Source organism: Haliotis rufescens, unplaced genomic scaffold (assembly GCF_023055435.1).
Source record: "Haliotis rufescens isolate VD_foot unplaced genomic scaffold, xgHalRufe1.0.p SCAF_5, whole genome shotgun sequence".
Classification (NCBI taxonomy): domain Eukaryota; kingdom Metazoa; phylum Mollusca; class Gastropoda; order Lepetellida; family Haliotidae; genus Haliotis; species Haliotis rufescens.
Window position 1 is genome coordinate 58,421,145 of NW_025964223.1, and position 23,202 is coordinate 58,444,346.

Sequence of the window (23,202 nt, forward strand, 5' to 3'; positions counted from 1 at the left end):
CGTAAAGTCAATGCATCGCGGTATAAAACTGATAGACGTGAATTACGCTTGCCAATGTATCTATCATCTTTTTTTACAGCACCTAATGTTATTCTGGTCAATAGATACAGCACGGTACGGACTGAATCTTTATCTTAGTTTATGCATCTTCTGTACAAATAAAAGGAGTCGGGCTCAAACTGTCACAGCTTAAGTAGCATCCTCACGCATTTACATGAGAGTAACGTTTGTACATTCTACAGAAAGGAAAAAAGAAGAAGGCACCAACACACGTTTTGGCATGTAAAGACACTAAAATATATACCAGTGGTTTCTACTTGATATCGACGACTCTCCTTGTGTCCATGTGTCCATTGTAAGAGTTTGAGAAGCCGATTGAATTCTGATTAACACCCATCTAAATTCCAGTGCATTCAACGTTTCTCTCTAATGTCCTCCCCGCGAATTATCCAGGTCGTGTTTCAGATGTCGGAGGGACGGAGACACACAGGAGAAGTGAAGGATGTGGAGTGTGCTACTACCTGTATCTGACGGACGCTGTCAGAGGCTACTGTAATAAAGTGTGTGTTCATCTCCGCCGACTGCGTCTCAAGAGGGCGGGCGAACCAGTGTTCTACACGTCCATCTGTGAGTTGCTACACTTCAAGACGTGGTCGATGGGAGACTGACATTCTTGATCACTGCAATATTCCTTTAGAGTGTCTTGTCATAAAGTGTCAACATGGTTAATAACCCCCAACAGCCCTCGACTTTCAGATGTTCGTACTGTTCTTAAAATGAGATTTGATTAACTATACTTGTATATATATATTTTTTTTCTGCAGTTCTTTTTATTTTCCTCTAGTGACTGATATGAGTGACGAGTTGTGTGTTGTTGTTGTTGTTGTTGTAGTTGTTGTTGTTGTTGCTGTACGCGACAATGATCCAGTTACTAAATGGTCGAATCTGGTACAGACAGACCAACGGGTGATAGCATGAAACCCCGGCGCACACATCGGGAAGGTCACTCATTGTATCGAACCAATCCTCATTAAAGTCGGCTCCCCGGGCAAGAGTGGTGCCACAATGGACCACATTCTGCCCCCCGTCCCTTCATGAATACAGCGAGATATAATGTCGTGGGTATATAAAGCCGGGCAATATATAGTATACACCCATGTTTGACGGTGGCTTGAATGAAACAAACAAGAAATGATTATTCGATGATGATGTATTTGTATGTATCATTGTTATGTTTTGGACCCTACGGTTGCAGTGTTTCGGCGAATGTTTTAGTAGCGGTTTGATAACGTTAGTTTTTTTGGGTCACATCCAATGATCAAGTGCAAAGTGTACACTTTCTTTTACCCGGCTGATATTTCATCAAATGAGTTGATATCATTTATTATATATATATGGAAGCACATGACATATATTCCTATTTAATATCTTACATAAAAATGATAATAAACATGTATTTGATCTATACTGTTCAAGAACAATGAAATTACAGCTTTTATAAATACAAAAGTCGTTTGTGCCGGAGCTCATCTTGACGTCTGGGGCTCATGATTTGCTTTTTTCTTAAAGAATTCTAATATGCTGAAACCATAATGCCTTCTTTACATTTGTAAGAGTGTTCAAGTGCCATTTTCTCTTTCCAAAATCTTGGCATCCAGCATGGAAGGGATGTTTGTCACGAAAGGGGACGATTTAAAACTGCGCCATTTTAAAAAGAGATCCCCGATATATATTCTGACAGACACGTGTAGGGAACACGGTCATACTTTAAGCCGTATTATACAAATAGCAGCAATCTAGTAGGGAGTGGATTTATTCTCCCTAGTAGCGAGTGGATTTATTCTCCAAAGCTAAATTGATGCGGACACGCAAGACTTAAGTGTCCTCTCTAGGATGGTCCCGTACGTGCTGACCTGAAGCACTACATCTTTAAAATCACATATACACACACAAGCACACACACACACACACACACACACACACACACACACACACACACACACACAAGCACACACAAGCACGCACACACACACACAAGCACGCACACACACACACACACACAAGCACGCACGCACGCACACACGCATACGCACACGCACACACACTTTGTTTTCATGCACAAAGAGTGAGTGAGTATGATTTTATGCCGCTTTTAGCAATATTCCAGCAATATCACCGCAGGGGACATGCACAACGAAAAGCCGTAAACAATAAAATAGAACAAATAAATGTCTTAGGATAGATGTGCTAATTACGAACCTGCTAGGTGATGGTAGTCCATTATATAGGTTGGTCATTATGATATGTTGGTTATCAATAAAATATCTATATTTGTGTAGTGTTTGTTGTGTTGTGTCTTGGAAACAGCACATACTCTCTGGATGGTTTTCAAGTTTATTTCTAACAACTCAACAAATCATACGTCCGGAACCTACAATGACATCTAGAATGTATAAACGTTGCATGATTCAACATGACGGCTGTACACATACACCCGCCTCTGGATATAACTCAAGGGACCTTCGAAATATGTTCGTTATGTCGATGGTTCTGTATGCTAAGTGTTGTTATGCCGAAATTCGTTATGTCAAAGTTCGGTATGTAGAAGTTCGTTATGCCGAAGTTCGGTTTATTCAAGTTCGTTTTGCCGAAGTTCTTCGTTAAGCTGAATCTTAATTTCGTCATTTGTTGTTCCAACTTGCCACTAGTGGAATATTCCTTATACAGACTTCGTTATATCCGGAGTGGAGTGTACTGACATATGTTATACTGTGAAGCAAACAGACATGTAGAGATACGGTGCGGTGGTAAACCTCACATCATAGCCGACAATGGTGTTACGCTAACACTACGCACGTCTCCTATCACCGTATCCATCATTATAAATGATAAACACACATCAAATATGGGTTTGATTCAAGGTACTTCACAAATGGCGCATACTTTATTAATGTGCGTTTTTGACACTGAAATCACAGACAATACCAATATATCACGCATGTGGCACTGACGTTTCTAGGATGCCAGTCATGAGAAATTAACATACATCCTCTGTTGTTTTAATGAATGAATATGTAGCAATACCTTTATTTCTGAAACGTATTTCAATGGTGTACACTTTTCAAAAGACCATGAACGTATACACAATATAAATTCAAATACAACTCACAACAACCCATCTATTCACAACGAGGCTTGTAGGCTTCCCTTCAGCAAACATCGATGTATGTCGCCATGTTTTAGGGGGGAGATAACCCTATATTCACGGAAAACGAAACATGTCATCGACAGCAGACCTAACCAGTGTTTGTTTTTAAAATAACTGAAAAACTGAAAAAATTTCTAAAACTTTCATTTAGAAATAGTTGATTTCTGAATATATTTTAAGGAACGGCAGCACTAACGCACACAGACAGCAGCCTTTCAAACTAGGCATGCGCAGAACAAGAAGGACGTTGACAGTCATGATCATGAGGATCAGCAGACAGCGAGTACAGTGACATCTCACAGCGGAAATACAACAGTACACACCCAGAATAGTCTATATTGGCATTGTAAGGTGTATATTTACTCGGTGTTTGTTGATCCTCATGATCATGACTGTCAACTTCCTTCTTGTTCTGCGCATGTCTAGTTTGGAAGGCTGCAGTCTGTGTGTTTTAATGCTGCCGTTTCCATGATTTCGGCAGTTCTCTGATTTATAATGCTGTTTCTAAGATTTTGGTTACGTTCTCATTGTTTTATGTTGCCGATGCCTTGTATATTGTAGACATATCCTAGTTTTTTGTTGCAGTCTGTCAGTTTTCACTGGTAGACCTGTTCTTGGAAAGCCAGTCATTACATGCATTCGACTCTGGGAAATGTGTCACTGGTGTCGTTACACGCATGCAGTTCTGGGAAGAGAGTTCATTCCATGTTCTTTCCAAGCTGGGAAATACAACTTTTCGCCCAGTGATTCTAATGGCCTTGATATAGTGACGTTACCGTAATCATATACAGTGGCATGTTATCTAACAGGAAATGAAATAATGATTGTAACATGGCATACATAGTATTATATATATATTGTTTGAACGATCACTGACTTGGCCTACAGATATGAGACTATGTATACCACCGCTAATGACAAGGTCTGCACAATTGGGTTATGACCGAATACAAAACGACTCATACAGTAACATGATAAACATATACAAATTAACATTTGACAGGGATGTAATTCATAAATATTCCATGATACACCAAATGGATTACTTATAATATGTGTAGGCAATATTTGCAGTATGACAATGTCCCAGCAAAAGAATAGTATATATTCTTGATATTTACAAGAGAATGGAGAGAGATAAATACTCGTGACATATCTCCAGTCAAACCTGGACTGCGACCGTAATATAAACATACATCGGTATGATATCCAATACAAATAGCATCAATACAATATTCATAATACATATCACATTCTTCCAATTTACAGTGACGATACTGATAATAGAAATGTTTCTGCTTGGAGTTGAGGAGTCATATATATTTACACAGTGTAGTACGTCAGTTTCAAGGTCAGGAACAGAACCGGATATGTGGGTTATTACTTTTGATGTTCTTACAGGTATATATATGCTCACCGACAGAAACGCGAATAACATACATGTTGGTTCATATATGAAGAATTACACATATTCAAGAGATATAGTATTGGTTCGATGCACAAACGAACATACTGTAATGTTTTGTGAGCCGACGCTCATGAACGCATCGCACGTGACGTCATATCCATGACTCGAGATGCACCATTTGTCTCGTGCAGAATTAGCATGTAAAGTTTGGAAATCACGTGCAGCATGTCGTGCTAAGAATAAAGCAACTCTGTGGTAACACTTGACTGATTGTTAATTTTGTCATTAAGTGGTACATATTGGAAACATTTCTTCTTAACGTACATACTGCTCTACATTGTTGTATGGTTCGCGTTTCTTTTGCGGTGAGTATATATGTTCTCTGCATCATAGCATATATTCACCTGATGAAGGTGTAAGTATATACTCCCAAAAGGTATGTCCCTCATAATAAAGAAGTATTCCTTCTTCCTTATGTATTATTACTTCCGTCCCTTACACAGCGTTGGGGGGCGGTCGGGTAGCCTCGTGGTTAAAGCGTTCGCTCGTCACGCCGAAGACCCGGGTTCGATTCCCGACATGGGTACAATGTGTGAAGCCCATTTCTGGTGTCCCCCGCCGTGATATTGCTGGAATATTGCTAAAAGCGGCGTAAAGCCATATTCACTCACTACACAGCGTTGGGGTTGACCTGTTCCTGAAGGTCACGTTATTACAAGAATACAGCTGGAGACTATATTCACAACTCTGCACGTGTATTACAGAACATGTATGTACATTGTTAGTGCAATACATCCTCGAAAGTGCGGTATCACTATTCTTCCAATGGCAGGGATGGTAATATGTACTCGAAATGAACTTGGCAATTACACCTGAAGGAGAGAGCATCTCTGTCTTTGATAACAGTGCCCGAGTTAATGGGTACTGCAAGTAGTCAAGACAGGCTCACCCGTTTCTCAAACACCCATGTCATCATAACTTTACAATGATTCAGAGTCACTTCAGTTATGTGTGTGAAGAAGTATATAAAGGTCTTCAGCTTCTATTTTTAAGGAGAATATGTTTTGTCAAACCATGGTCACAACTCAACAGAAACAGATTACAAGGAATCCTGACCATATGTCATACTAACAACGACAAGAACGATTTAATACTTGTCCGTGATCATATCACATATGTAATATCGTTCAAAGGTGTGATTTTCAAATCCTGTCTCCCTGTTCCCTATAGTGTGTTTCATACAATTAAATAATGCCCAAACAGTGACCATGCTTTATCCAAGAACACTTTCTTACCTTGACGTATAGTATACCCGTTAACTAGCAATTCATATACCCATTTAATGTTTTAAGGTGTGTAACTGATTAAATGTAAATGAGCCAGTTGTTTACGTGAGCAGAATAACGCTACACATGAGGAATATCAACATAAACAAAAAGAACAGGACTCGGTCCATCACCAGGGCGACCTGATGCCACTCGCTCAGCATCTCTTGTCGGGCCTCGCAAATAGCCGCCCGAGTAGTCAGCAGGTGCACCTGTTTCAGTATGTCGTCGACGTCGCGTTCAAGCTTCGTAGGGGGTCGTGAGTCCTGGTTGCTCATTGGTCCGTCCCCGAGACTTGACATCCCAACGGTGGCGGATTTGTCCAGTCCCCTCATGGTGATGGTCTCCATCTCGTCCAGAGGGTAGTAGTTGTCACTCCCCAGACACACCAGCCGCTTCAAACTCCGGAGGAAGATCTGCCAGCAAAATCAAGGTCGTCGTTAAGGTTCTATCACACTGAATTAGAATCAGTTGTTCCCCAAGTCGCTTTCATAGAGCCTTCAGTGCAGATTGAGACATCTGGCGGCTGTGTTTGGATGATATTGTGTTAGAGTTTTCATTGTTTGTAAATGTACATTCATCCAGTTATAAAAACTGATCATGTTTTTTTCAATATTAAGGGCTGCCTTTTTTAACATGGTGACTTACGTGACCAGATATGTTTTTAAGCAGCTGATATTTGGTGCGGAACTGGGGGGAAAACGGACATGGAACTGGCTAACATACTGTTTTGTTTTTAGTGTTGCTTAAGGCCAGACTCTATACACATGTGTATCTAAAAGCTGTTGGATGCCAAGTTAACAACGCGGTTGTTATTCCAAACTGTAATGATATTATAGTAGGACCTGCAACACACACATTTAAGTTGTGATTGTGATTTAGAATCAGCGCACAAGCGAGCCGGAGTGGATGACTCTACTACCCTCTATCAGCGTGCTCCAGCATACAGGGTCTTTTTGGAGTCTGTTGTTTTAGGCTATGTATTTCAAAACTATCTAACGAGAGAAAATGAGTTTGATACGTTTTGAACTACACAAGATGTAATTAAAAAGGGTATCTATCGGGGATGAGTGTGGTAATATATTTATTACTCACATAAACTTTGTACATTATCGAAGTATCAAGGCTGAATTAGGACGTTGTATAAGGTGTATCAGAGACCATGGTCTCTGGGTGTATGAACGCTGATGGTTCGCCCAGACTGTTCTCTCAATGCGCAACAGTGTGCAGCTTTCTCCAACATCGATTATAAGAAACGATATGATACCGATTCTAAAATCATGTTTACTGTAACATTTATATACACAGACATCCCAAATCTAGAATAAACGGCATTCAACGGAGCATCTAGCCTCAAACTCGGTTCAGTGTAGATGAGGGGAGCCCGCGAGGCGATCGACTCATCGAGTCATGTTGGCTGTGTGAGTTAATACGAGTTAGCAGATGGTGTACCTGCTGTGAAATTGGTTCGATTTATCTTAAAGCTATATCATCTGTTCAATTTCGGAGCAGGAACGATTCCCGACACGAGAAAGCATGGGTTGACAAGAGGACATTACTAACCACCGTCCACTGGTCCAAGTGGGGCAACAACACGAAGTTTAAGGTCGTAAGTAGGCGCGGCGATGAATGTTGATTTCGACATAATACAGTGTTTATTAGTAACGCTGTGTACCTTCATAATGCACTACCACAATACAAAATGATAGGTCGTATACTCTATTTCAACCGTATTTGTTCGACTATTCTGCGATAGATCACAGCGAACTGAAAAACACACGGACATAACATGTCGACACCACAGTTTTGAGATTCATGTGACTCATTGTGAAAAAAGTAGTGCCTTTCGTGAGTCGAGTAGACGTTCCAGAGTACAGCTGCACAGTGCTACCAACGCCCCTAGACGAATGACCTGATGTTATCACACAATGTGTAATACGGGTGTAGGGTTATTTTACGGGTGAGTAATAAAAACCTATTCAACATATCATCGCGTCACGACCAGCGTGACTCTTTACTTCAGCTTCATGAAGAGTGAATGAGTGAGTGAGTGAGTTGGGTTTAACGCCGCTTTTAACAGTATTCCAGTTATATCACGGCGTGTCAGCTTAATGTGGGAGGAAAGCCCGAAGTGATGCAGGTCTCGGACGTTTACCACTTCGGTGAAACCCACGAGTACGGGTATGGTGCTGACAAACCTAGAAACATAATCGGGGCGAACCGGGATTCGAACCCACAATCATAGGTTTCTGGCGTGCCCAGGGGACGCAACTCTGCACAGCGAATCGCGGCGCCTTAGACGACTGGGCCACCCGTGCCCCCCGCTTCATGAAGATGTTAAGAGTAGGGACGGTACTTCTGACATCTGCTTGTAGGGACGGTACTTCTGACATCTGCTTTAGCATATAATGTACTTAATGTTGCAGTGTTATATGATATTTTGCACGTTACGGCAGAGAATGTACATCTTTTGAAACTAATAGTCTCATTTAAATAAGCATGTACCGTAGTCAGACACTGTCGAGCGAAATCAACTTTTTCAACTTTTAAGTGTCGTCAGCTTTACGTCATGTTCAGTGATGACATGACATTGTTGAAATACTGTTTGTTAAAATTCAAAGAAACGTTTAATGTTTTCCGTCTTTCGTTTTCAAAATGAACGTTTGCTAATCTTGTCAAATGACTACTTTCTGATATTGCTACACGGATATCTGTTACTACTATCCACATATCACTGAACATTGTAACATGAGACAAAGTGTGGATAAACATGGATGTCAACAATGACGCTCTTTACCCATCTGATTATGTCTGGTACTTTCCCCCGACGGGGTCCTCTGTTGTGCACGTTGAGAACCCAGATGGACGCCAGCATTGACATCGTGACCCAGATCAGTGTCAGCATGTAATACATCTCTGCAACAACAAACAGCTGATCAACGTCATAATACTACATATATGCAACAATAAACAGCTGATCAACGTCAGACTGTGACATCTCTGCAACTACAAACAGCTGATCAACGTCAGAATATTACATTCTGCAACACCAAACAGCTGATCAACGTCTGAATATTACATGTCTGCAACTACAAACAGCTTATCAGAGTCTGAATATTACATCTCTGAGAGACCCGTGAAGATCCGGGGTAGAATAGGTCTTCAGCAACCCATGCTTGCCGTAAAAGGCGACTATGCTTGTCGTAAGAGGCGACAAACGGGATCGGGTGGTCAGGCTCGCTGACTTGGTTGATGCATGTCATAGATCCCAATTGCGTGGATCGATACTCATGATATTAATCACTGGATTGTCTGGTCCAGACTCGATTATTTACAGACCGCTGTAATGTTGCTGAGTGCGGCGTTAAACAACAAAGCAACCAAGTCAACGTCAGAATATTACATGTCTGCAACTACAAACAGCTTATCAGAGTCTGAATATTACATCTCTGCGAGGCCCGTGAAGATCCGGGGTAGAATAGGTCTTCAGCAACCCATGCTTGCCGTAAAAGGCGACTATGCTCGTCGTAAGAGGCGACTAACGGGATCGGGTGGTCAGGCTCGCTGACTTGGTTGATGCATGTCATAGATCCCAATTGCGTGGATCGATACTCATGATATTAATCACTGGATTGTCTGGTCCAGACTCGATTATTTACAGACCGCTGTAATGTTGCTGAGTGCGGCGTTAAACAACAAAGCAACCAAGTCAACGTCAGAATATTACATGTCTGCAACTATAAACAGCTGATCAAAGTCAGAATATTACATGTCTTAACGTCAGCACGTATAAGGAGTGACAGCAGGGGACATGGTAAGGAGTAGTTTAATGTCGACCCAGAAACTGATCTTGTCTCAATACAGTAAATGGGTCAATGTTGACGAGAAAACAATGTGGAATGTATTATATACAGAACCGAAAAAACTGTTCACTTTGCATGGTTTTGCAACATCAGCCATTATGGATCACTTCGCTTGAAAAAATCTTATTGATGTGAAAAGTGACCTTCAATGACGCCAGAACATCTATATGTTCTGAAAAAAAGATTTTAAGATAAACACACGGATCATTATCTTTGACAAGCATAATAAATAACCCTAGTTTCAGACATGCTATTACATTGTTAATACCGGCACAGGTGCTACTTTCTTGTCAGACAACGTCCGCCATGGTACGTCCCTCTAACATATCGGACAGATTGACATTATACACTTGCAACAAGTTGGAATCTCCCGATCATACATCACAGTCAGTCGCTGAGCCGCGACAGGGTAGACCCAGATATACGACTCTTGCCATCCATATACAACAGGAAAAACTGGCCACGGAGACCGATAATGGGTTCAATTAGAAACGTGGAGCCTCTCGGCTTCCCAATTACAGATGATGCATTAGACATAAAGTTGATAAAGAGCCTCAAGTAGCCAGCGACGAACGCTCACTCCTGTGACTTGTCTTGTCTACCGATCATTGCTTACATGGGGCACTGGTTAAACACGATCACTGGGTGACAGAGCTTGCAGTGAAGGGGACTGGTAAATGACAACAGAGTCAGGGAGACTGGTCTGCTTCTTCAACTGTCTGTGATAAACTAACCGTACCTACTAGCTGATGAATATACCGATTGTGACATACCAGTATTGTATATAAACCTATTTGTTCAATGTTATTTTTAATGCATTAATGTATTTCAACACTGTGTGGCCCATTCATCAAAGGAACCTCAATACTTTGTATGGTGTTGTGTCTCTTGGGCGTGCCATTATCCTGTGATCTTGGTTTCGAATCTGGATTTGCCATAATAATAATAATAATAATTATCAGTCTCGTACTTTGCTCCGTGGTCATGAAAACTGTTACACTGATTTAACCGAAATCCTGTAAAAAGCGGGATGGAACTCCCCAGTCTTTATCGCCGATTTTTACAGAAAAACGCTCAGCGCCATCTGGCGGTATTGTGACTCACCTATGGCGGGGATAGTGGCGACGGAGTCTGGTAGGACATCCTGCAGCTTCATACTGAGTAGCAACACCGACAGGATCAACACTGACCCTGCACAAATAATAGCAGAATTAGTATTTTTAAATAAATATAACTTGTCAACGCAAGAGAATAACCATCCTAGATTTTCTGCCAAAACAGATTCCACTTTGCGTAAAGGGCAAATAGCTGTGGATAAGCGAATAACATAACAACAAATGAGAACCTCAAATAAGAACCTTTCCTATCGTCTCGTCTTATTTTCAGGGGCTGCCCATTTGATATTGTGGTGGAGGAGATCGAGATTGTAGCTTTTTTTGGAACTGTTCCCGAAAATGCTGGTAAATAGTTTATCCTGAAATCTTACCAAACAAAATAAATCGTTAACTAGAAATGATGTATGTTCTAAAAAATAATGTTTTGTGGGTCGCCAAATGGTTGATTGGCTCTTCCATACATACAAAATATATTGTATGTCTTGAAATGCTGACACTAACACGTTGTACCTGACCATGCTTGTGATTGGCATTACATGTTGTGTACTATATGATCCTAGATGAGCCGTGTTTTATCTCAACTAGCGACTAATATCCTACCTAGTGTGAGCCTCTCTTTCGACTCCGGTGGAAGTAGGAGCTGGAATGGCACAAGAACTCCCAGGAGCAGAGCAGGGATGACGAAGATGTGGGCATAGTAGGCTGGGCTCCGTCTCAGTGTCAGGGTGATCATCATGTCAGGGTAGGGTTCTGGGCAGCACGAGTAATGGGTCTGCTTCACCGTGGCTGTGGAGCTGATGATCTTCCATTCGCTGTTCAGCAGTCCTCCGCCCAGGTCTATGGCGTGGTCGGCAGACCCTCCCCACAGACTGATGTTAATACCCGTCCCGCTGTATGTCCAACTGGACAACTGTATGCTACATACTTGCTCATCAAATGGAAACTTTGAGAGGTCAACTTGGCATAAGGTGCGCAATCGCACCGGATGCATCCAGTTCACGTGACCGGAAGCGTAAACCCGCACCATTGTTTGTACAATGTCAAATTGTGATTCAACACTGAAATGAAATGTACATTATATAATATACGATAATATTACATAGTTTTATCAGATGTAAGACACTCTATGCGATATCGATCCTCGGATGAATAGACACAAGGAACAACCAGCCCTTACTATTTATTCCCATATTTAACAGATTGTTTTCAGTCGTACCCTGCTGTAATTTATTGGCGAAAGGCATTGTCCTTTTTGCAAAGTGAGGTGCTCATATTGAAATACAGAAACCGAAATAATTTTTCTGGTGATATGTTTTGAAGCAGTCATTTGACCATCCTTTTCCATATGAGCATCCTACCATCTGTAGACACAGTGGGCATGTGCCAGTAATAAGCAGATATGGGTGGTGTCGTGGACACTTATTAAACTGAGATGAAGTGTCATGTGTGAATATTTAAAAGGGATACACGGAAGATCAGGACACATGAAAATATAGAATACACTGCGACAAACCTTTTTCTATAGTCATAGGAACATCAGAATGGGGCATTACATCGGATACAATTTTTGTGACTTATGCATCAAATTTGGAAATTTTCAAGCTTAATGGCCTTGAATATTACGGACAAGAGTAATATGATTTTTTTTTAAATCTTCTCACAAGGAGCATGTTCGATGTTACCTGAAAATGTGCGCAATGTCGACAACAAAGGCTGGAGCTGCTTGAAACTTGTTCCACATAAAGGGAAAGATGACTTCAGAAAAGATGAAAAAAATACAAGTGACAAAACCCTTTCCACATTCATAACCAGGGTATGAAACTCAAAAAAATTTCAGCCAGACCACAGGACTGGCTAGCTGAAATACTTGCCAGCCCTGACCAAAACCTGCCTGCCCACTATAATCATATGTTTCTCAGGATAATTTAATTAAAATTTTAAATCGAATTCATTGAACATGAAGTAATGCAAGAAAAGAAATAGCAAACACTTTTTAGGTCTGGTGAGCAAAGTGAATATACACTACCTCATTTTCAGTTACAGATATATCTGTCGAGCCATCAGAAAGAATGGTGCAAAAATGAGCTTCCATAATTTTCTTCTCAATTTTCTGTCTCTCAACTTCTGCAATGGCCACCAAACATTCTTTACATGAGTTATCATTCAGGTAAGTATTGCCGAGATCAACACCATTCTGTTTAGACACAAGACAAAGTTCTCTAAAATCAGATATTGGTCTGGACATTTTCGCTAAATAATGTGCATTCCTGAACAGCTTTGTCAATCTGTCAAACACTGCAGCATTTAACTTTTGTTTTGTTTTTTCTGCAAAGCTCACTTCTGCAGAATGAGAGTCTTGATGTTGCACAGCATGGCGATGTCCTTCTGACTTTATGCCTCAAGTTACTACAACCAGTAACAAACGGCCCCTGAATATTTTCTAAACTTGTCACTAACCACTTTCCTAGCGAGTGGACCATACACAGAACGGCAAGTACCACAGTACACGAGCTCACGATTATCGTCTGTCACCAACCATGGGCGGATACAGCTTTTTTTAAAAGGGGGGGGGGGAGGGGGGGGGGGGGGTGCACAATCAAGATCTATTTATTGTCTTTGGTTGTAATTTATACAGAAATAAAGATATTTTTTTTCGAAATAAAAAGGGGGGTGGTGCGCACCCCTCTGTATCCGCCCTCCGCCCATGCCATTTCCAAGAAGGAACGATCGTTCGCTTCGTGCTATCATAGATCTTGTCTCTTTCAGCCTGTGACTTTGCATTTTTCTTGTCATCACTGACTTCAGGTAAACCAAGAAACTTTAAAAGACTCATGCTGTCGAGCAACGTGGGTAATGGGCGCCGCCATTTGCAATATCACTAGCAACAGAAACAGGGTGGTTGATTGGTCGTCGTGTCGGGGATTATCCAATCAAATAGCTTGTCTCAAAATATGAAAACTGATTGCTTGTAGCATAAGCGCATCGCTAAATTTTAGGTTGTCTAAAAGCTAACGGGGTTTCTTTTTGGTTACATTTTATCATTCATCTTTACATGTGAATTAATGCTTATCATCGGGAAATATTTAGAATATTTTCACATATGAAATATAACCCGACCGTCGGGCAGGGGGATTTGAAAATCTGGCAGCCCGAGTTGAAATCAACCCGTCTCGGACGGTCGGGCAGGCAGGTATTTCGAACACTGTCATAACATGCCTTGATTGTACGATTCAACTTTATCATGAGCGTGTGTCCGTCACAAACACTTGCACAGAAGTCACCCCTCTTACAGTCATGAGGAGAGCGTTTTGTCACTCCGAATCTTAATGCATACCTGTTTCACTAGTTTCTTTCAGTTATAAATCAGGTGGGTAAATCCACAGAAGGGACATTTTGACCATTAATGAATTATATCAGATCAGCGATATACCGGAAGGATGTTAAACTTCTTGGCCTAATTCCATTGTTTTGACTTTGCCAATGCCAGCAGGTATTACAATTCATAGGCATAAAGCAACCGATCACCAAGAGTGTGAGTGAGTGAGTTGGAGTAGACGCCGCTTTTAACATTATTCCAGTTATATCACGGCGTGTCAGCTTAATGTGGGAGGAGAGCCCGAAGTGATGCAGGTCTCAGACGTTTACCACTTCGGTGAAACCCACGAGCACGGGTATGGTGCAAACAAACCTAGAAACATAGTCGGGGCGAACTGGGATTCGAACACACAATCATAGGTTTCTGACGTGCCAAAGAGACGCAACTCTGCACAGCGAATCGCGGCGCCTTAGAAGACTGGGCCACCTCCGATCATCAAGAATGGGAGGACAATTGGTACCCACAGGGATGTCTACTTCTTAGAGCTATCTACGAATCCAGCATTTCATAAATTATTTGAAACTTGAGATGCCATTTGCGTTCATTTTTGATACATTGTCCTGTACCTTTGCACCACTGATGAAGGAATTAATGTTTTCTTTTTTTGTAAGTTTGTGGTGGGGTATGATGGGACATAAAGTGTTTTAACATAATTGAAGTTGGTTCTTTTGTTAAATTGTAACATTCAGAAAATCCTAGAATCTTTTTATTATCCACATGGTATTGATTCGACTTTTTTTCACATACGTTCTGAGAATATAATGAAAGCCATTCGTTGATTGTATTGATGATCATGGTTATTAGTTGAGACAAGGATTTGGTGATATATTTGCTGGATCAAGCAATATATCTCTCATCGTACGGAATTTCATAGTACTTTGGAATTCATCACAAAAGAGGAATGGAAATGTCCTCAGGTTTTTACTCAAGTTGATAGTACTGTATCATGGTTTGGGCAGATTTCTTCTTCAATTAACATACTGGCCTAATATGTGGAATTAATTGATATATCATGTTTAGTTCATGTAGTGAAGATTACATATAATGGTTACGTTATTTGAGGCCTTGTTAGTGGACAAAAACTACAAACTGTTCAAGTAGGAAAGCCAGACTTTGGATGGCTGGGACAGAACAGGTTTATACCAACACTCTTTCTTCTTGTTTCGTGTGCGCATTCTACCATTGACAACATCACGCACAGACAGAGCCGTGTCTGGAAGACATTCATCAGGTTTATCTTCTCTATTGACACATTTTGGGGCAAACGTTGTGATCCCAATTTGCAGCAGGCAATAATATTTTGGTCCATATTTGAATAACGACGGTTGTTATTGTCAACAATAGACAGGTCACCTGTGATTATTTGACCAGCCGATTGGTAGCAGTATGATGAGCCTTAGTAGCTTCACGTGGTAGAAATTACAACATGAGCTGACAAGTCGTCGTTGATCAAGTTACTAAAATTGAAGAACGTTGGTGAAATGGTGGTGGTGTGGGAAGTGTTGGTGGTTCTTGAAATTTAAAGTAATGTGAGACACGGTTTTGTATATGAGAATGTTACTTAAGTTTAAAGCATCAATTCCCTTGTTTGCAAATTTTCCATTCAGGAACATGCAGTCTTTTGTTATAATATAGTGAAATCAGTTCCGGTTTGGCCAATATGTAGAACTATACTACCTAGTCGGTTCTGCGGACTACTGTTTGTGAACCTAACTCGTTTGATGTTTTCCAACGACTCCGAGTTCAGCCTTGAAACAGGGGCCACCATTCTTCCAATGGTATCCCTAGGTGCTGAACATAAATTTCGTGGTAATTGCTATAGTGATGTAAACATCGTGGTGTACACCTCAAGTTCATATACGATGCAACGCTCTACCTACTTGTTGTAGGGGACGATGTCGGGCAGCCAGATGAGGCTGGAGGGCATGCTGATGCTGTCCACGTTGCTGTAGTCTTTCTTGTTCCACTTGAGACGCAGGTCGTGCCAGTTCTTCCTCAGGTACGCACACATCTCCAGGTACTCGTTCTTCTCGTTCTGAAACACCACACATTCTGTTATGATTCCCCGCCAATCATTCTGTTATGTTTCCCTACAAATCATTCTGTGTTGTGTTTCCCCATCGACCATTCTGTGTTGTGTTTCCCCACCAACCATTCTGTGTTTTGTTTCCCCACCAGTCATTCTGTGTTATGTTTCCCAACCAGTCATTCTGCGTTATGTTTCCCCACCACTCATTCTATGTTATGTTTCCCTACCAATCTTTCTGTGTTATGTTTCCCCACCAGTCATTCTGTGTTATGTTTCCCTACCAATCATTCTGTGTTATGTTTCCCTACCAATCATTCTGTGTTATGTTTCCCTACCTATCATTCTGAGTTATGTTTCCCCACCACTCATTCTATGTTATGTTTCCCTACCAATCTTTCTGTGTTATGTTTCCCTACCTATCATTCTGTGTTATGTTTCCCTACCTATCATTCTGAGTTATGTTTCCCCACCACTCATTCTATGTTATGTTTCCCTACCAATCTTTCTGTGTTATGTTTCCCCACCAGTCATTCTGTGTTATTTTTCCCTACCAATCATTCTGTGTTATGTTTCCCTACCAATCATTCTGTGTTATGTTTCCCTACCTATCATTCTGAGTTATGTTTCCCCACCACTCATTCTATGTTATATTTCCCTACCAATCTTTCTGTGTTATGTTTCCCTACCTATCATTCTGTGTTATGTTTCCCTACCTATCATTCTGAGTTATGTTTCCCCACCACTCATTCTATGTTATGTTTCCCTACCAATCTTTCTGTGTTATGTTTCCCTACCTATCATTCTGAGTTATGTTTCCCCACCACTCATTCTATGTTATGTTTCCCTACCAATCTTTCTGTGTTATGTTTCCCTACCTATCATTCTGAGTTATGTTTCCCCACCACTTATTCTATGTTATGTTTCCCTACCAATCTTTCTGTGTTATGTTTCCCCACCAGTCATTCTGTGTTATGTTTCCCTACCAATCATTCTGTGTTATGTTTCCCTACCTATCATTCTGAGTTATGTTTCCCCACCACTCATTCTATGTTATATTTCCCTACCAATCTTTCTGTGTTATGTTTCCCCACCAGTCATTCTGTGTTATGTTTCCCTACCAATCATTCTGTGTTATGTTTCCCTACCTATCATTCTGAGTTATGTTTCCCCACCACTCATTCTATGTTATGTTTCCCTACCAATCTTTCTGTGTTATGTTTCCCTACCTATCATTCTGAGTTATGTTTCCCCACCACTTATTCTATGTTATGTTTCCCTACCAATCTTTCTGTGTTATGTTTCCCCACCAGTCATTCTGTGTTATGTTTCCCTACCAATCATTCTGTGTTATGTTTCCCTACCTATCATTCTGAGTTATGCTTCGTCAGCGTACAGCCCAGCCTGCTTGTACACAGCTGACGTAATTCAAAATTAACAAACCGTTTATATTAGATTCAACAAAATCAGTATTTGTACTCTCCTGTCACTGGATTTTCTGAGTCATCGATCACTTATTTGTCTGGTTTGTTTACAGGCTGACATCGCATGGTAGGAATGGTGCTGCGTGAGGCAATAAATAGTTACTTTTTTATGCAAATTGTATGAATGGCGGGTGCTATTGGCAGAGCAGGACATGCTTACTCTTGTCGGAAATTTTGTATGTTAACTTCTCAATCAATAAAATAGTTCACTGTATGTGTAACAGTTATAACCATAACTAAGCTGAATGGGATCCCTAATGTAGCCTTCCAGTGTGGCGCTTGCATAGAGATTTACACCTCATCTGATCTGTCAGTTATTCAGGTGTTCCTCGGGATCAGGGAAAAATTTCATTCAAAAGTTAGCTGAGGTGGGCTGTCACCTCCATATGTGTGCTGTTCCTTGTTAGACCTTTCACTCTGTCTATGAATTACCTTAAGAGTTTCGTTTAAAGCGCCAGAACTGTTGGTAATTATCCTATAACTATAGCCTTAGACACCAGAACTGTTGGTAATTGTCCTATAACTATAGCATTAGACACTAGAACTGTTGGTAATTGTCCTATAACTATAGCCTTAGACACCAGAATTGTTGGTAATTGTCCTATAACTATAGCCTCAGACACTAGAACTGTTGGTAATTGTCCTATAACTATAGCCTTAGACACTAGAACTGTGGGTAATTATCCTATAATTATAGCCTTAGACACTAGAATTGTTGGTAATTATCCTATAACTATAGCCTTAGACACAAGAACTGTTGGTAATTATCCAATAACTATAGCCTTAGACACTAGAACTGTGGGTAATTGTCCTATAATTATAGCCTTAGACACTAGAATTGTTGGTAATTATCCTATAACTATAGCCTTAGACACAAGAACTGTTGGTAATTGTCCTATAACTATAGCATTAGACACTAGAACTGTTGGTAATTGTCCTATAACTATAGCCTTAGACACCAGAACTGTTGGTAATTGTCCTATAACTATAGCCTCAGACACTAGAACTGTTGGTAATTGTCCTATAACTATAGCCTTAGACACTAGAACTGTGGGTAATTATCCTATAATTATAGCCTTAGACACTAGAATTGTTGGTAATTATCCTATAACTATAGCCTTAGACACTAGAACTGTTAGCCTTATTGATAATCCCAACCTGAACGTTATGAATCTTTGTGCACTGGCAACCATATGACAGACGACATTGCCGACGTCACGTTATGGCCGAGGTCAAGGTAGCGCAGTCGGATGTAGCGATCTTGGGCGAGGTGGTTACTCTTTGTCGTCCCGATCTTGGCCGATCACGTGTTGACCCATGCTGTTGAAACCGATCCCATAGCCTTGTAGTGGTGCTGGGCGCTACATTGAAAACGCTTGCTACAGCTGATTGGGATTTCCTTTGCACTTCTGTTAATTTTGGCATGTTGTTGAACTGTCATTGTTCGATTGACGTAGATGCCAGGCAACCAAAAACCCTGCACTTTAATACCGTTCATAGTGCTGCTGCACGTGCGTGCTGCTCCATGACACTTGGTGTGTTTTTCCGAATCGTACGTGTTTCCCTATTAATGGTTTGCATGTCCTTCTTGTGATCATTTTGATCCGGGAAATTTGTCACTGACACTATAACACATTAAACCTCTTCATTTTGCACCTCTTGGTCCGCTAATTTTGCTTTTATGGCCAAAACATCCATTTTGCATTTCATTTTTGAAGAGTATATAATGTCATTCTTTAATTTTGTCGTCGAAATCTCTCTTCTCATCACTTACAAACATAACCTAAACATTGGACGTTTTCCTGGATGTGCGTATTAATACATGTTACGTCAGAAGGTCAGTGATTTGTCAGTCGGACAGTGACAACAGTCAATATAGTTCCAACTTCAACTTCTTTCTTAGACAGTGGCGTAATTACATTTCGGCAAAATAACAATTACCTGCACATATTGTTTCTACTTGCCTTTCACGGCAATCTATCGGTCTGCCCGCTAGAGTAACAGCCATTTATCAAAGAGAAGCGAGTCTAACCCAAGTCTATGAGACGTCACGTTTGTGTAGAGTCTGCCTGTCCTGTCATAACGTTACGAAGTGCAGTCAGGTGTACACACAGCAACAAAATGAAACACGGTAACAATTTTGACATATTTCGGCCAAATCCAACTGTTTTAATTTGGGCAATAGCCCCAAAGTCGCAGAGGTATAAACGCACAGATATGGAAACTGATCAAGCTTGGCTGGTCTCCTCGCCAAATTGTCTCGCAATGTATATCCCCAAAGTTGCCAAAACTTGTAAAATGCCTTAACTACATCCCAGTTGTTCACTGATTTCCTGTATCTTAGACCATTGTTTTAATATGATATCAATTATCCCGGTAGTTTCTGGAGACTATCGACTGTTAATGCTGACTCGATTGCCGTTTGACAAGGGCGACGCCATGTTTGTTTGTCAACACCGAAAGTAGGACCTGCTTGACCGTTCATATTTGCATCTTTGTCCTTATACGACCCAAACGGATATCCGTGAAACGTACCTATTGTATGATAGATATAAGTATCACAACCGGCGGTGAATACGATCCAACCAGATCTGAAGGCCTAAATACACAAGGAAAAGCAAATCTTTCTGTGGTATGTTTGCAATATTAATTAACAATATTCATAAAGTATTTTCATAATTCATATTGATTTAACGATTTTTTTGTTTTAAATATTGTTTGTTTTCACTTTGCTTTGATAAATACAGCAGGGTGTTAACATATTTCAAGAGGTACATACTAGAACTAAAATATGCTATAATTTTAATTTTTCTATTGCCTACTAACCTTCTACCCATTACAACAATTTAATACAATATACTTGTAAAAACTGCTAATCATTCAGATTTCTTTTCTTAATTTCTAAACACCTTTAGATAATGACATGTTTAGAATATAGACATGTTCAACATAATTCTAAAAACATTTTGGCCTCAGTGGAGTGCGTTTATGTTTGCCGTTTAGGATCCACATGAGTGCACCACATAGGGGAATATTTTGGGGTATTGTTATAATTTGTTTATTTTTCTATAGCAGAAAACTAGAATGTTGTCTAAGGCCAACTCTTGTGTCACTTTGAACTTCATCACGGCCGATGCTACTCAGAGTACAGGACACTGGGTTTATCAACTATGTTTAAAGAATACTTGTTTAAAGAATGTTGCTGTGACAGAGCTGTGAAGCTGCTACTGACCAGGTCGAGGATCTTGACGATGATGATGCCGAGGGAGACCTGGATCGGTTCTGTGGCATTCTCCGCGGGTCTCACTGATGCCTCGTAGTCATCCAGGAGGTCCCTCATCAGCTGCTGCTCGGAGGCCAGGTAGGGGTAGGCGGACCGGTTGAACGCTGCAAACAGTACACAGAATATACATGTGGACAGTTAATAGAGCAGTTCATTTAGTCACTAACCTTCTGTACAATGTTGGAGAAAACATTTCCTGGTTGCCTTTTCACGACAAGGGGGTGAATGGTTGAGTGAGCAGCAATTAAACGTCACATCGACAGTATCTCAGCCATATAGCGACGAGAGAGAGGGGAATGAGTTTGATGCCATTGCTTGCCGAAGGTGTGAGTGAGTGAGTCGGGTTTAACGCCGCTTTGAACAGTATTCCAGTTATGTCACGGCGGGTCAGTGGGAGGAAAGCCCGAAGTGATGCAAGTCTCTGACGTTTACAACTTTGGTGAAACCCACGAGCACGGGTATGGTGCTGACAAACCTAGTAATGAAATCGTTACGAACACAAAACCATATGTTTTTTGCGTGCCAAAGGGCCAAAACTTTACACAGCAAAATATCTTTGCCTCTTGTGTCACTTATGCCCCCGCCGAATATGTAGTGTTGCAGTCATATGGTGCGGGCAAACAAAGGATAATGATTAGGAAGAATCGTGTATTTGACCGCACGATCATCAGATCAAGGCATATAAAAAGGGAAGCAATTCTGCACAACGAATAACTTTTAATCTCAACCATCGACAAGTATAAAATAAGATTATCCCTGTTGTACATTGCAATGGAGTTACATGGACAACATACCCGTGAAGATCCGGGTAAGAAGTGGTCTTCTGCAACCGTAATGTTTGCCGTAAGAGGCGAGTAACATGATAAGGTGGTCAGGTTCGCTGACTTTGTGGATGCATGTCATCGTGCTCCAGTTGAGTAGATCGATGGCCATGATGTCACTGGATTGTCTGGTCTACACTTGATTATTTACAGACCGCCTTCATGTAGCTGGAATATTGCTGAGTGCGGCGTTGCAGAACAAACACACAAACAACATAGACAAGACTGTTTATCAGAATGAGATGAACACATTCTCTTGAATGGTGAACATTACATTTTTAACATTTGGTTTCAGATAGTTTCTTCACGTCACTTGATCCCTGGACCAAGGATACAGAGCATATGCACTGCCTGTTCCATGTCGTGCCCACAAGATGATCAGACAGGATCCACGCAAACAATACATGTAAGATGACGTCAGCATATATCACCCAACTAACAAAATGAGGTCAGCATATATCATCATGCTGACAAGGTGAGGTCAGTATATATCATCATGCTGACAAGGTGATGTCAGTATATATCATCATGCTGACAAGGTGAGGTCAGTATATATCATCATGCTGACAAGGTGAGGTCAGCATATATCATCATGCTGACAATGTGAGGGCAGTATATATCATCATGCTGCCAAGGTGAGGTCAGCATACTAGTATATCATCATGCTGACAAGGTGAGGTCAGTATATATCATCATGCTGACAAGGTGAGGTCAGTATATATGATCCTTCTCAAAAGAAGAGGTAAGTAAGTATCACCCTCCTCACAAGGTAAGGACAGGTATATATCATCTGCGCACAAGAGAAGGTCAGTGAGCATCACCTTGTTCACAAGGTCAGAACAAGTATATATATCACTCACAAGGTAAGGTCAGTATATATCATCCCACTCACAAGGTGAGGTCAGTATATATCATCTCACTCACAAGGTAAGGTCAGTATATATCATCCCACTCACAAGGTGAGGTCAGAATATATTACCCCACTCATAAGGTAAGGTCAGTATATATCATCCTGCTCACAAGGTGAGGTCAGTATATATCACCACACTCCCAAGGTAAGGTCAGTATATATCATCCCCCTCACAAGGTGGTCAGTATATATTATCCCACTCACATGGTGAGATCAGTATATATCATCCTGCTCACGAGGTGAGGTCAGTATATATCATCTACTCAAAGTGAGATCAGTATATATCATCTGCTCACGAGGTGAGGTCAGTATATATCATCTACTCAAAGTGAGATCAGTATATATTATCTGCTCAGAAGGTGAGGTTAGTATATATCATCCTA

General features: G+C 40.8%; 1 protein-coding gene across 1 annotated transcript in view; it reads right to left on the reverse strand.

Moving 5' to 3' along the window:
- Positions 1-2,382: 2,382 nt before the first annotated feature.
- The window catches only part of LOC124140304 (neuronal acetylcholine receptor subunit alpha-10-like), a 57,921-nt gene continuing 37,101 nt past the window's right edge, over positions 2,383-23,202 (reverse strand). The window contains exons 2-7 of the mRNA XM_046507811.2: positions 21,038-21,192; positions 16,176-16,330; positions 11,520-11,977; positions 10,909-10,995; positions 8,739-8,857; positions 2,383-6,357 (exon numbers count right to left, since the gene is read on the reverse strand). Of these exons, the coding sequence (XP_046363767.1) occupies positions 6,004-6,357; positions 8,739-8,857; positions 10,909-10,995; positions 11,520-11,977; positions 16,176-16,330; positions 21,038-21,192 (1,328 nt within the window). The 3' untranslated portion in view covers positions 2,383-6,003. The remainder of the gene's footprint in view (positions 6,358-8,738; positions 8,858-10,908; positions 10,996-11,519; positions 11,978-16,175; positions 16,331-21,037; positions 21,193-23,202) is intronic.